A 16,031-nucleotide genomic window follows, 5' to 3' on the forward strand; every position below is an offset into this window, starting at 1 on the left:
TTTTTTTATTCTTTTTTAAATAACTTAGCTGTAGTTCTAGTTGAGGAGTCATTTCATCATGATTAAGAGGGATCTCGATTTGGAAACCAAGCCCTGTAGATGAGCACAGTACAGTTTAGAAACCTGGCATTTACTTACCGGTAGTGTTCCCAGCTCACAGGGGCTTGTTGACTAGATGGGCTAGGACACTGATTCATTTCCATTACAGTTAACCAACTCTACTTCACTCAATGTCTCTGTTTCAGTGTGTGTGTGTGTGTGTGTGTGTGTGTGTGTGTGTATGAAAGAGAGAGAGAGAGAGAGACAGAAAGAGAAAAACAGAGAGAGAAAGAAAGAAGACACAGAGACTAATAAGACAGAGACAGAGAGACAGAGACAGAGAGACAGAGACAGAGAGTCTAACAGCCTTGAAGAATGCAAGCTGTAGGCATCATCATTATCATCATCATTATCATCGTCGTCATCGTACTGGTGGACAAGACAATTTTTCACTTGTACTCTTTCAACTATACTGCATAAATAAGGGTTTTTTTCTTTAGCAAATACAAGGAACTTCCAGTATTACATAACACCAAGGGATTGCTTTCGTCTTCTTTGTTGAGACAGAAAAAGGTACCCTGGCCCTTGGATGCCACCAAGCACCCCACTATATCAGCTACAGTACATCTGTCTTGCTATTTCACCTTCATCCACTATAGGGCAAACATGGATGAAACATGGCCTTTGGATCTCCCCAGAGATGTCTGAGTCTTTCCTAAACTCATCCTCGTCTTGATGGAGTCAGTTTTACTGAAGTTCATTTTTCTTTATACTTAGAATTTTGTGAAGAGTTTGCCTTTAGATAAAAGTGTGGTGGAACAGTTTTCAAAGGACCCAGGTTTCAGTTTGGATGCTTTAGTCTTAGAAAAGATCTTTGGTCCATAGTATAGATATGTGTGTTGGAGGAAGGGATGCTTTCTCAACTTTTGCATTTAAGTATTTTAAACTCCATTCCCAAGGAGCTTATTTGCCTGTGGTTGTGTGTGAGAACTGAAAGTGGGGAGCTTGGTGGTAACAAGACGGAGGAAGCAGAGTAAGAAGAGGCAGGTGGGAGGGTGGGAGGAAGGCAAGATGCAAGGATGGGAGGAAGGACAGATGGAAGAAGGGAGAGAAAGTAATGAGATGGGAAAGAGGAAGGAAGAAGGAGAAGAGACGAAAGAGAGGGAGGAGGGAAAAGAGGGAGGAGGAAGGGAGATTGCATATGCTGTAGTCAGCATCTTCATCAGAGTATCTCCCATGTGTTTGCACAGAGAGCTTTGCACCACCTGCCTAGAGGCAGTGGCTTGTTCTCCTCCAGGGACCGAGGACCGCTTCAATAAAACATGATTAGTGAGCCCGACTTAGGAGCCTCAGATAGTTGTTACCAGAGAGCAGAGATAAGAGCTGTGTAATGGTATGGAACCACTGGGAGCCAAGGAGATGATCAGATGTCCCTGGGGTGTCAGGCCTGCTTTAGGGCTGTGCTGTCCAGTGTACATGGCTGCAGAACCTTGGCAGGGGCAGGTCACAGATAACCACTACCGTGTGCCATGGGTCCAAGCTCATTTCATTTATGGATGTGAACACAAATTCTTATATATCAAAGCGGTCGATTCCTTCCTAAATGTTCACTTAGAAAGTGACCTCTTTTCAAGTTTCTTAAAACAAATCAAAAGATAAAACCGACAACAAACCCTGCTCCTCCATTGTGGGAATAAATGGAGCAGTGACTGGTGAATAGCCCAAGCTTCAGAATGAGAAGCATTATGGATGTGACGTCATCCTCACCTTAGCAAGCATGGGCTGGAATTTGTACTGTGGGAGCCTTCCCTTACTGGTAGGAAGGCTTCCCGAATAGGACAGTCTCAAAGCCAGATGACTAAAGAAGAGCATTGGTCCCTATGGGGCATTTGCTCAATAAAACAGATCACAGGGACTGTCACAGGTTTTTTTCAGGCTGTACCTTGACCTCCCTTGGATGACTTAAAGTGGTAATCAGTAAGACAGGGGTCTGAGAACCTAGATGTTGAGCCTGAAGCGATCGCCAAAGTATCCAGGGCTTTTCTCTATAGCCTACCGCATCTCATCCCGAGTGTTAGAGTTTTTTTCTTTTTAATTTTAAATTTTTTGTGTGTGAGTAAGGGTTTTGCTTCCATGCATGTCTGTGTATTACAGGTCTGCCTGGTGCCCAAAGAGGCCAGAAGAGGGTGTTAGATCTTCTGGAACTAGAGTTTCAGATGGTTTGTGAGCCACCATGTGGGTCCTGGGAATCGAATTTGGGTCCTTTTGAAGAGTAGCCAGTGTTCTTAACCACTGAGCAATCTCTCCAGTCTAGAACTCTTACTCTGTTTTCACCAACCTCAGCTCTAAGATGTCTTCTGTTTGTGCACTTATGTTCTTAGTGAGAATTGGAAAGGTCTCTGCTTCTTCTTGGAGCGGGTGAGTTGACAGTCCCACCTGATGTTGTCTATTGTGTCCTCTAAAGCTCAAAGGTGGCTTTGAAAAGGCATGCACCTGTCTGACCTCCAGCTCCACTACTTAACACCTGCCCACTATCTTTTATACATTTTTAAAACAAATACTATTGTTGCTGTAACAGTAGTCCCAGCGTGGTTTAGCCTCCCACAGCATCTCCCAAGGTTTCTCTCTTCCCTCAGGCTCCAGTAGAACAGGCTGTAGTTTTGTTTGGCTGCTAAAATCATCCCAGGATCTCTGACCTCATTCTTCACTCTGTTTCAGTGGCTCATTTCTCAGCTGGGAACGTTGCTACCTTTGATTTCTGCTTCGGTATCATCCTCTCTAACACATTCCTACACAGAGCACCTCCTCTTATCAGGCAGTGGTGGGGAATGTTTTTAATCTCAGCACCTAGGAAGCAGGCTGATCTCTGAGTTTGAAGCCAGTCTGGTTCATAGAGAGAGTTCCAGTACATCCAGGGCTGGAAAAACAATGTCTTGGAAAAAACAATTAACTATTAAAAATTTGAAAAAGGAAAGGCAAAGAAAAAGAAAGAAAGAAGGAAAGAAAAGAAATAAAGACAGAGGAAACTTCTCTTAGTTACTTTCCTGTAGGACCTGTCTGAGTTTACTTCTTACCTACAAACCCATTGTAATGTCTTCATATGTGTTTGGGTACATACAGTATATTTGTAGTTCACCTCACTGAAACACTACTTTTTGGAACATCCACACCACCTGTAATTCTGTGTTCTATACTGATGAAAAATTCTTCCAGAAGGTACTTAGGCTATATGCTATGATGTTCAACATCTGTACTATCTCTATAAATTGTAAGCAGCTAGAACCATCCATGAGGGCACAGCCAATGAGTCTGTGAGAGGGCCATGCCTGGTGGGTTTATCATTTGTCCAGGAAAGAACCCTGCAGTCACCAGAGTTGTCCCCAACTGCCAGCTGGGCACTAGAGCTACTGTTTGCCATGTGTCCACTTATTAGACCATTGGACTAAAGCACATGCTGTTAGGTAGTGCTTGTAGCTGTTAAACTAAAGGGAGCTCTCCCCCAAGCACAGGTTGCATTTTACAGTGACATTCTGCAAAGCTTCATTCTGCCCCCTAGGAAGGGCTGAAATGTTCTCTCCTGAGAGAAAAAAAGAAGAGACATTGCCAGTATAAAGTGGTCCAATATGTCAGTAGATGTACTTTAGTTTTTACAATTTTATTTGTGTGTGTATGTATGTGTGTGTGTGTGTGTGTGTGTGTGTGTGTGTGTCCCCAATGTGCATGTGCACTCTGTGGAGCAGATGTGTGCAGATACCTGATTGTTCAGAAGAGGGTGTCTGATTTCTTGGAGCTGGCGTTAAGGCTTGAGTTGAGATTTCCTGACAGTTGGTGCTGGGAGCTAAGCTTGTGATCCTCTGGTGTAGCAGTAAGCGTTCTCCATTAATGAACTATCTGCTCAGTTCTAACCATGTTTACTTTGGAGGACCACTGAGAGAAGGCTGGTTTTCATTGTTGCTGTTGTTGTTTTGACTTTCCTTTAGCCTTTTAATTTTTGTAATAGGTCAGTTTGGTTCCTCAGTGGCCTCATACTTCCTGTTCCTGAGGTGGATGTACGGTGTCAACATGGTTCTCTTTATTTTGACCTTCAGCCTCATCATGTTACCAGAGGTAAGCTCTGACTTCCAGTAAGAAATACTGAAAGATAACCTTAAGTGGTTTCTGTCGCCCCCCTCACTCCCTCATTGTTCATCCTTCTTTCTTACTTAGAGGACTGACTAGCAGAGATAGGATTGACAACAAGCTTAATCTTCAAAATAGAACCTATAACCAAAGGGCCTAATCCTTGTTCCAAGGGTTTGTGACCCTCATGGAGTTACATGTATTTTATGTGGGAAAATTCATGGCTTTAATTAGAATCATGTTGGTTTCTACCCCAGAGTTAAGCACTATTGGTCAATGTTATTATAAATACCAAACTGTTTATTTTGTCAAATTTGCTTTCAAAATTATTCTTTATACAATTGAATTTTCTAGTTTTTCTTAACAGGAGGAACATAGCACTAGCCTCATTTTCCTAAAATAGGTTTCTCTTGTCTCAAGTGCAAAGTTGATGAGGTCAGTAGCCAGGGAGAGCGTTAGGATCAAAGTCCAAAAAATAGAGGACTCAGACTGAAGAATAAACGAAACCCTGAGCAGATGTAGAGAAGAATGAGTCGAGGCCAAACCACAGAGACATGTAAGCTTCACTCACATGAAGACACTTTGACTTCTTTGGGTACTACAAAAGCTTAGTGGGAGTTTGTTTAATCTACAAAGGACCTGTTCTGGTACTAGCATTTAAAACCAATTTGTTTAATACAAGATTATCAATGGCCTGAACTGTGTGCTTGAATGACATTATATTCATCCAGCTTAAAACCCGTGACTTCTACATTTGTAATAAGCTTCCTAGTTAGTACAATAAGATTGCATTCAAGCTCTAAAGAGACTGACTTCCCACAGAGTAAAAGCTACCTTCATATCCCATAGGACACACAGATTGCAAAGACTTTCCATCCCCATCTGAAATATCCCCAAACACCTGCATTGGGTATTTCAGTGACAACTGCTAAGTTATCTCTTATTTTTGGTAATTTGGTCGGGCTCTAGGACCCATGCCTCTTTTATCACCCAGTTTTTGCATTTTATCCAGCTAGTTCTATAATCACCATGACAATTCCAGGGAATATCTGAGTCCAGTTGGCTCAGACGACAGTGGTACTAGATTTTTTCCAAGTTACAAGTTGAAGGCAGTGTAACCAAGTGTGTGCCTCTCACCCTTTTCATAGGAAGACTTTATTTTTACTTCTCTTTCTAAGGAAACCCAAAAACTCTGGACTCAGCCACTGTCCACTGCTGCTCTCCTCGGCTCCTTAGCAGGTAGAGCCAGGGGTCTGGCTCCCATGCTAGGTAGGCTCCATGTGAAGGAAGGCTGATGGTAATTTCTTTGAACTCTAGAATGTTATGAAAAGCACACGGCACTGGGGGAGTGAGCTGGGAGCTTCCTGCCTTTGGATGCCTGGTCACAGATGCTATAAGACACCTTGCTTCCTGAGCAATTATTTCTTACTCCAGAACAGGAACAGAATAGGATGAGTTCCCTGAGTGTTAGAAGAAACACCAGCATCTGCCAACCACAGGATCTTTCTCATAGTTGCCATTATCCAGCATCCCTGCCTCAAATTGTTCTGAGGCATGTGACCTTCTGTCTCAGACTTACGTGTGTCCTTTCAAACCAGATACCTCCATCACCTTTGTTCTCTAGGCCTTTGGAGTGAAACTGTGTGGGAAGAAAAGTACTTCCTATTACGATCAGTGGAAGAAACCAGAGCTGCTAAAGGGTTGCCAGGGAGGATCATGCTACGTGTGCAAAGGGAATCAGGAGGGACTAATTTCTAGCTTCTGGCTCGTCAGACTCTGAATTCAGGCCTTAACCTGTGCTCACCAGCTCCTGTGAAGCAGCTTATGGCTAGCAAGCTATGGGGCTGGAGGAGCCCATGGTCCTTCCTTTGACACAAGTTCTGCCATAATTCCAGTTCACTGCTCTTGCTGCTGTTCTTAGCCCACAGCACAGATTCAGGGCTGAGCTGAAGATGGCACAGATGCCTCTGTAATCAGGATGGCAATGTTTGTTTCCAGGAGACATCTGACTGAAAACAACATGGCTGGTTTTCCTGAGGGTCCAGTCCTTTCCCATGAACCCTCTTTCTATATACTCTCTTAAGGGGAGCGCTCTTATGAAACTGTGGGGAGTACCATTTTGATGAGCACTTTGGCACCCTTCTACTAAATATGGTTATTACCATCTTAGGAGTGAACACAAGGCTTCTTACTAAGCCTTCTGAGGACTGAGGTTGGCCTGCTTTGCTCTTCATTCAGTGAACTCACGGTGTAGGATATCTTTAGTTCTTAATTCTGAATTTAGTGAATTTCCAGAAAATGAGATCCCACATGGAAACCCAAAGATTCTGAATGAAAAACTTTCCAAAGTTTTCTTTTTCTTTTTCTTTTTTTTCTTAAATAAAACCATTTTCTTAAATAAAAGCACATTAAGACTCAGATTTTTAAAACTTCTCTTTTTGCTTTCTCTAGTACCTCTGGGGTTTACCGTATGGCAGCTTACCTAGGAAAACAGTCCCAAGAGCTGAAGAGGCATCTGCAGCAAACTTTGGTGTGTTGTACGACTTCAACGTAAGTTTCTCCACATAGATGTCTGTAGGAGACCAGATTTTCCTTGTCATTGTAATCCAGAAATTCTGTGTTCCTTTACATAAAATAAAGTTTAGGGTTAGGGTCTTAAGAGAAATATCCCTGTCTCCTATTTACAAAAGATTGCATGTGTCAAAGTGTGTCTGTGTGTATGAATAAGGTCTAAACACATCATGATATGATTAAATGGGAATATTGAATGTGCAGTAAAGATGAGCTGAGATCTCAAAACTTTAAGTCATTTTTCTCCCCTGAAGAAAAAACAAGGGGATTATTTATAAATGTGCCTTTTCAGAAATCTTCTGCGATTTTTGGTAGGATTCCATATTAACTCCTTAACCATCCTACACAAGACTACACAGTTACTTAATAGCCACTACTAAATTAAAAGTATGTATATATTGAGAAATATAAAGTTTTACAAAATACTGAAAAAAGTACTAATCCATTGTAATACTAAAATAAATAGTATTCTATTCTAGTATGAATATTAGTTTTACTCAACACCATAGTTTACTGTACTTTTCAACTTAAAGAGGGAAGCTAAACTAAGGAACTGCTTCTATCAGATTAGTCTATGAGCATGTCTATGGGGCATTTTCTTGATTTATGATTCATGTGACAAAGCCCAGCCTAATGTGGTGATGTCAGTCTTGATAGGCTGACTTGCACTATTTATGAAAGGTAGCAAGCCAGGTAAAGTAAGCCAGTGGTCAGTGTTTCTCCATAAATTTCTACTGATTTTTAGTTCCTGCCTTCAGGTTCCTGCCTTGCATTCTGTCCTAGAATCCCATGATGACAAACTATAACCTGTCAGTTGAAATAAATATTTTCTTCCCAAGTGGGTTTTCATCAATATTTTATCACAGCAAAAATAAACAAGTTACAGTATTTAATTATTGTGAAACAGATTTATTGTTGTCTATTGAAAATTTGTTTTTGGAGTATGATCAACTCTGTGATGATGTAATTCTATAAAGTCCTTTCAAAATACTAACAAGATCAGATATGGCCAGAGGTTAGGAAATTAATAATTCAATCAATTTTCTGGAGAATTGAAAACGAGAATCAAATTTTGCATATTTGACATGATAAGGATTAAAAAACCCGCAGATTTCCTCTTTGTAGTCAATATGTATGCACTTATAGAAATTTTGGCTTCTAAATTTTAAGCCTCTTAAGATGGGAAAAGGGCTACTTCATATTCTTTTCAACTCCTAATATGGTCCTCATCGAACTGGTTGATGGCTCTCATGAACCTCACTTTCTGTCTTCAAAGATTGACTGTTTCTAGATTTTCTTTCCTCAGGTAGATGAATCAGATGACACCTAGTCTTATGAATTTCATCGAATAGCAATCCTGAATAAGGGAAAGTTTTTCTTTCGAGCAATATGATAAAAGCCACAGAAATAAATTTATGTGAATAGTACCAGAAGACACAGAATTTTAAGACAGAAATCCAGTCTCTTAGAAGACACAACAAGCTATTAAAGAAGCATGAAGCACAGAATCAGTAGTAAGTTTGACATTTTGAGTCCTAAATCACCCTAGTTGGACATGTCATTAAAGTCAACATTTACTCATTGAATATAAACAGCATACATTGGCCTTATAAAACGACTGCAATGTGGCTCTTGGTCTATTGTATTTTCTTTCTTTCTTTTTTTTATTGTACTTTCTTAATAAGAAGAAAATAGATTTGCCATGACTAAGGGGGAGAAGAAGAGAAAGTAGTAGCAGCAGGAGATAAAACCAATCCGATAGGTGAGATTTCAGATTAATGGCCACTAATTACTTCCTTGACTGGGTCTAGGGTAACAGGAGGGTTTAGGGGTGCTTTTGAGGAAGCCAAGACATTTACAAATAAGCTAGTGTGTGTGTGCCTTTCATTTTCACATCTAAAGATAGCTCCTGGGCTACCCTACTTTGACTCTGGTGCTCTTGCACCAGCTGAGGAACAATCTTTGAGCACCCCTAAACCGTTCCTTGCCACCCCAGGCCCAATCAGGAAGGTGGCTAGTGGACACTTACCTTAAATATTACATGGCTGGTTGGCTTTATCTTCTGCCACTACTGCATCCTATTCTTCTCCAGGTCATAGCAAATTGCTCTAGTTCGTCTGTGTCCTAGTCCCATAACTCAAAGTGTCCCTCCTTGTGCTCAGCCATTAGCCATTGGCCTCTTTATTGACTGATCTAAAATCAAATGGGGACAAGACCTTCAGCGACTGGACACGCAGATTTATGATTGAATCAAAGCATTAGAACCAATCTCCAATAGATAGACAATATGATGTGCCTTGCACTATATTAGCACAATGGAATCAAGCATAACAATCATAAGAGGGGCCCGTATAGTCCTTTCACATGTAGTATTTTGTTACTTTTCTATTGCAGTGGTAAGGAACTATGACTAAAGTAACTTATAAAAGAAAGGATTAAATTGGCCTTGTGAATCCAGAGGGTTACTGTTCTGATGATGCAGTGAAAGCAGGAAATAGGCAGCTGGAGCAGCAGCAAAGATTACACATCTTGATCCACAAATAGAAGGCAGAAATAATGTGAGTCCTTTGGAACCTCAAAGACCATCCTCATTAAAACACCTCCTTCAAGAAGGCCACACCTCCTAATCCTTTCTGAACAGTTCTATCAACTAGGGACCAAGCATTTAAACATAAGGGCCTATGGGAGTCATTTTCTTTCAAACCAGCATACATGATTAATTCTGCTTGGGAAAGGCTGCATTTTATAGAATATAATTTGGTGGGTTTTTGCTTTGTTTTGTTTTGTTTTTGTTTTCGTTGTTTTACTAAATAAAAGATTTTCTAACCATGAGATGTTAAATTTTTCAGTTTTATTGTGGTATAATTTACAGACCACTAAATTTACCCAGTGTAAACATGTGACTTGATAAATTAAAGTAAACCTATCGGACAGTAATCATGTCATCTTTAAAACACTTCTATCACCTCCCCTTGTTTTTGTGCTTGTTTGCAGTTCAGTCTTCACCTATTTTAATCTATTTTTTCTCCCAAGGTTTTGTGTTTTTCTTTTTTTTTTGTAAGAATAAATTCAGTAATATGACATGTTGCATTTGTAGCCTGATATCTTTCCTTTGTTATGTTTTAGGTTTACTTATGCTATACATGCATCATAATTTATTGCACAGAAAGAATACCTCATTAAATACCTTTAATTTCCTTTGTTTATTCATTCACTGGTGAATGATGCATTTCTCCAATGTTTTGGTTATTGTGATAATGCTACTGTATTTACTTGAATGCTGTTTGTGGACACATGCTTTTGTTTCTTTGTGTAGATAAGTCAGAAAAGAGTTACTGAGTAAGTATGTGCCTATCTTTTTAATAAGTTACTGGTGTCCTGAATGTTAAGTATTAGTGGTTGAATGTTAAGTGTTTCCACAGCAGGACATAATGGTTAATATTTAACAGTTGACATTTTTATACTTTTTGATTCTAGTATTGTTTATTGAAATTATAATAGCATTTAAAATAATTTTGATTCACAGGTTTTATTACATATTAACAGTATAGTGCTTAGACCTTATGGTACAAAGTGATATATAATCAAATGATTAGAACAGGCTAATTAACCTATCATGGACCTTGAATATTTAATGATTTTTATGAGAATGTTTACAATCTTAATTATACTTAAGTGTGCAGTACTTGGTTATTTGCTATGTTTTGCAATAGATATAAATATAGATATAAAAATCTTAGGCCTGTTGCTCCTGCCCAAGTGAATCTCTTTGCCCTTTAATTATCATTACTTGGCTCCTCCCTTCCCTATGCTCTGGAAACTTCATTCCACTTCTTGCCTCTTTGTGTTTTGTTGATTAGATTGCACATAAGGGAGAACATGTGGTATTTGTCTTTCTGTTTGGCTTAGAAAGCAAGGAGGAGCAGTTAGGAAGCAACAGCAGCACAAGGCTTATTATATCAGACAAGGCTAGATTTGTATTTCAGGCAAGGTAATGAGAGATCTTTTACATTATAGTAACAAAAGAAATATATGTAGCCGGACTCTAATGAAGATTAACTGAAGGATCCTTGGGAAATAAAATTAGCAAATTGCTCGTTGAATATTATTATTCTTACAGAGACATTAATATTGTTGCTTTATGAGACATTTAAGTTTTATGGGCCTTCAAGTTTGAGAGTCTTGGTCTGCTTTGTTTTCTTCAGAGATTTATTCTAATTTCAGCATGGAAGGGATTTTAGTAATATCAGGAATATTCTGTTTCTTTTTTTTTCACTTCTGTCAGGAGATTCACTCCATCCTAGATAAACAGAAATGAGAGTGTGTGGGATAACAGTTATACAGATAACTGTGTAGACAATATTAATTACAGATTAATATATAACAGGGTAGATCTAAAGGCAAAGAGTTTAACAACTAGAAGATAATTTATTTGTATCTAATTCTTATTCTAAGAAGGATGACCTTTACCATTTCTACTTGCAGTTTGAGAGACTAAAGGCTCCTGGGCTTTGTTTCCCCTTAGTTCTTCAGGTAGTAAATGTTCTTATCACAACTCTGAAGCCTAGAAGTTGTTTCTATATGAACAGCCAGAGGCTCTGAAGCAACTAGAATTTTAAGTAAGGAGTTAGGAAACTAGGAGAATTTCATAAATGGGATTACTGTAGAAATTATCCACCCCATGACCAGCATTCTAAATATGAGGAAAAGTGAGATCAGGGTCTTAGGCTGAGCAAGCCCTAATCAAAATTTCTACTCATGTTGTGTGTGCCAGCCACAGCATTTCTGCCTAATTTTTAGTAAAATTCTTGTGGCTGTTTCTAGAAAATTGATTGGCTTTGTTCAATTTTGTGTCCACCCCAGAGGATAGGAATGTAAACAATTTGATCTCAATTTCTACTTTGATAGTAAACTTGCCATTTCCAAATAAGCTCCACAAATGCAAAGGCAGACTTCTTACTTTTCTTGCCTGGGCTTTGACTAAATCATCTGAACAGTGATTTCACTGAGGAATTTTCTCTATATAACAAGAGGAGTCCACAATCCCACCACACTTCCTCAGAGGAGAAGATATCGCTCTGCATTCTTGCTTCTAAAGATATACACACACCAGGAAGAAAAGGTGTGTAGTGACAGTTCTGGAGTTTGGGTTTCTTTAAGAATCACAAATATTATAAAAATATATTTTCATTTTAATCCCTGGTGTGGGATATGGGGCTTCTTCGGATTGTCCACAGCAGCTGACTATGATTTGCCCTGTGCTTTGGCAGGGGAGCGATTTTGCCAAATGGAGATAATTTTCCATGGTTATGTGATGGTTGGAGTTTTGGGGACTCTTCAGAGGGTATATAAATGCTCAGGCCCTGAGAGGTGGGGTTGTTGTAGTTTGGTTATTGGTTGTTGATGACCACAGTTTGTTAAGTAGTTTCATGCAAAAGAAGACAATAAGAAATTAGATATCATGATGGTGAACATCATGCTTGCCCCAAGAACCTTGATGCTACTAATCAGCAGGAAGTAGTTTAATGATAACGTTGTGCCCTTTCTGACCTGGATTTATTCAGGCATCTTTTTATTTTCTCCTCCCTTCTCTCTCTCTCTCTCTCTCTCTCTCTCTCTCTCTCATACACACATCTGGTGTTAGCTGGTTTTAGAGATTTGAAAGGGTAGAAGAAAGGGGTGATGAAAGAATCAACATAGTAGCCCAAGGTAGTTCCTACAAAGTATGCTTGGGTCTAGGGTAGAGATGACTGGTGGATGTAAAGTTAGGCCATGGCTTAGATAATGTCTTCAGTTTAACTAGGCCATTCTACCCAGACAAGGGAAGGAAATCCTTTTTTTTGGGGGGGGGGGGACGAAATCCTTAAGTAGACATTTACAAAATATTAAAAGCAGATGCAAGTATGACCTCTTGTGGCAGAAGAAAGTGTCAGCAAACCTGATAGATGAGTGGAATATTCTAATTAGCTTCTAATTTACTAAACCTCATTTGGGAATCTTGGAACTCCAATTCTAGCTTAATTCTGTCACTTGGAAGCATTTTCCTCAACTTATCAATGTCTCTAATTAGTAGTAGACAAATATCATTTTACGATTTTTTACGTTTGACGATTGCTCAGTCATGATTATCATCCATGGAAGAAGGTAGCTTTGATTCTTTTATTGACCACCAAATAATAGGTCTTACGGTTCAGGAGGGAAATCTAGTTTATTAGAACTGCAAGAAATAGTCTCTCTAATATATATGCTATAAACCAAATAGGCAGAAATATTATAACTGGAATTAGAAGATGTAAAAAAATAAATTTAAGCACATGTTAATCATCATTCTGTCACTACAAAAAATATTATTTTGTATAAATTATTAATTTATATATAGAAAAGGTTTATTTTGTTCATTGTTCTGGAGAATCTGTTTCAAAGTCAGATAGACCTGTGGCCCTGGACCTCTGGTGACAAAGGTAGAAAATGGGTTGTGGAACAAATGATTTACCTCCTACGTCAAAGAAAAAAAAGGAAGAAGACACAATACTCTTAAAGAATTTTCTTTCTCCTCCTCACAATAAGCAGGTCTCCTTAGAGGCTATTTTCCACTAGTATCAGGCTGAAGACCTTGAGTACAAGGGCTTCGTAGTGGGTCAGTCAAGATACAGACTGCAGCAGTTGGTTACAAAGAGGATGTGTCTGTTGACAGGATTCTCCATGACACAAGGATGATGTTTGGAAAGGGAGAAACACCATAGCTTCAATGCCCCAGGAAGGAGAAGGAAGGAAGGGCATGGTGGAATTCGGAAGGTGCTTAAGCTGACATCAGACAGTGAGCTCACACAGCAGTCAGCTTTTCAGCTCCAGGGCATCTTGTAGAGTGTGGATGGGTAAACAATGAGTTGACTTTGCCTTTCATTTTCCACAGGTCATAAGGATGTGGGAGTTAGAAGGCTTTAAAAGGTCAGGAGAGAAGAGATAGCATAATCATAAAAATTAAATTTGACATTTAACATTACATTTTATTTTCATAACCAGCCTTCAAGATAGAAGCTATTAATATTTTTATAGTTGCCAAAGACAACACAGATAATTAGGGGGTACACTGAAATTCTAACTGAAATCTTGTGGACTTCCATGTCAGGTTGTATGTTTTACTTTAATATTTTATCTCAAGTCCTGTTCTGTCATATCCCCTCGTTGAAGACTGTCCTCAAAGCACCTTTTTTTTTTTTTTTTTTTTTTTGCCATAGCAGGAATGCTCACAGATGGGGGTTGGTTTCTTTTATAACCAGTGTCAATAGATCTTTTAAATAACCCTTCAGCGTGCTGTGTTTACTTTAGGATGCAGCTCATGTCAGTTTCTTCTTTTCTTATTATATTAACAACACTCCAAGAAATTTTTTTGTCTTCCATACAGAATAATATATCCTATATTTCAGTAGCCCAAATGCATCTTAATTTTTTCAGTGAGTTAAGTTTTAAAAGGCAAATGGCTTTAGGATTCTTGAGAAATAGGCAACAAAACTATAATACATAAGAGAGTATTTGGAGGGAAATTTTTAGGGAGAAGAAAGAAGGAAGCAAAAGATAGGCATCCATAAATCATGGGTAGATTTGACAACTGCAAAAGAAACTGAAGAGGAAAGACTATTTGGGAGAATCTGTATTGCTCCACTGACTTAGTGTTTCCATTGCTGTGAAAAAACACCATGACCAAGGCAACTCTTATAAAAAAATATTTAATTGGGCTGGCTTAGAGTTTCAGCAGTTTAGTCCTTTATCACTGTAGAAAGCATGACACTATCCAAGCCTGCTGCCACAGTGACGTACTTTCTCTAACAAAGCCACAATTACTCCAAAAAGACCACACAGTGCCACTCCCTATGGCCAAGCATTCAAACACATGAATCTATGGGGGCCATTCCTATTATAGCCACCATATCCGCCATAACCTGGTTCTATTGTACATGCCCCATATGTTCAATTAATGGACTGGCAGTATGCACTATGTGTGGCCTCAGCATGTACATCTTGTTGTTCGAGGCTGTCTCTGGAAGGAGATCTAAGCAGCATACCTCCACCCAAGGAGCTTGTTGGCCTGAAAGTGACTTTACCTTCTTCAGTTTAGATCAGAGTGCTTAACATCTCCATCACTGAACTTCAACAGGTTTAAAATACAGGCAGTGTGAATGTTTTGGCACAGCCATTGTTTGAGCTTAGTCAAGGGCTAGATAAGCAGTCACCTGTCTCCTACATAATTCTCCCTTAGTGACAGGACCAAAAACAACTGGCTAAGCTTCTTGTGGAGAAAAACAAGCCTGTCAATTTTTATTTCTATAGAGATGTGGGTCTTCCCTTAGCTGTTCTATGACTAGAAGAGGTGAGGATCCTCTCATCTGAGTGTATGATAACATTTTTGTCGTCTGCATGAAGCAGGGTAGAATGTTGTCCAGGCAACAATGGTCACAGATTAACAATATATGAGGGATGTTAATCCTTGGCTAGCATGTTTGCTTCATTTCCTCAATATCAAGCGCAATTTACTCAACAGGCTCATAGAGGGTTATTGAAAAAAGAGACAACGTATACCCCATTTTACATTCTAAATTTTTCTCTTGGTTCATTTGTTCCTTACCCAGTTACTCTAAAATTTTCTATGTAACTTGTGAGGAAGATTCTTCAGTCTGCTTTTAGATTTCATGTTGTCCAGGATTTGTGAGATTGGGAAAGTCACACCCTATCATGGCTTATTTTGCTTTAGCAACAAATACCAGATTCTATTACTTCCATCAAACCACACCTAGCTAGATACAGATGAGGCTTCCTATGGGTGGCTCTGGAGGATGGTGCTTCTGTACTTATATCAGGACAACAGGCTTCTTTCTTTGTGTGTAATAACAGAAATGAGTCTCCTTTTACGTCATTCTGCAAGCATTCGCTAAGCATGCTTCGGGTGATATGCATTAAGCAAAGGTGAGCAAAGGCAGACCAAACTTCTTCCTTCCTTCAGAAATATAAACATTTAGCAGAACAGCCAAATAACACTAAAACAATGTAACAACAACCACATCAACTGCTCTGAAAGAGACATAGAGTATTGGGAGAACTGCACTGGGGAACCTGACATGGTTAAGGGAAAGTGAATGGAAGAAAAAGCTGTTTCTGAGAAAATACCCTTGAGTACTCTGCAGAGTCTGACCTGAGAAAGGTGGGGAATTCTAGTAAGTAGAAGAGGATGAACAACTATCTTGCAGTAGAGAGATAAGAGAATGTGAAACCATGTGACATCCTTTTTAATCCAGAATGTATCTTTT

The 16,031-nt window shown here is 39.2% G+C and overlaps 1 protein-coding gene across 1 annotated transcript in view; it reads left to right on the forward strand.

The window, feature by feature from the left end:
- TMC1 (transmembrane channel like 1) overlaps positions 1-16,031 on the forward strand; it is a gene marked incomplete at both ends in the record, with an annotated part of 121,683 nt that overhangs the window by 56,725 nt on the left and 48,927 nt on the right. The window contains 2 exons of the mRNA XM_080912910.1: positions 4,040-4,146; positions 6,610-6,708. Coding sequence (XP_080769036.1) covers positions 4,040-4,146; positions 6,610-6,708 — 206 coding nt within the window. The remainder of the gene's footprint in view (positions 1-4,039; positions 4,147-6,609; positions 6,709-16,031) is intronic.

The sequence above is a fragment of the Micromys minutus genome (assembly GCF_963924665.1).
Source record: "Micromys minutus genome assembly, chromosome: 2".
Lineage (NCBI taxonomy): Eukaryota > Metazoa > Chordata > Mammalia > Rodentia > Muridae > Micromys > Micromys minutus.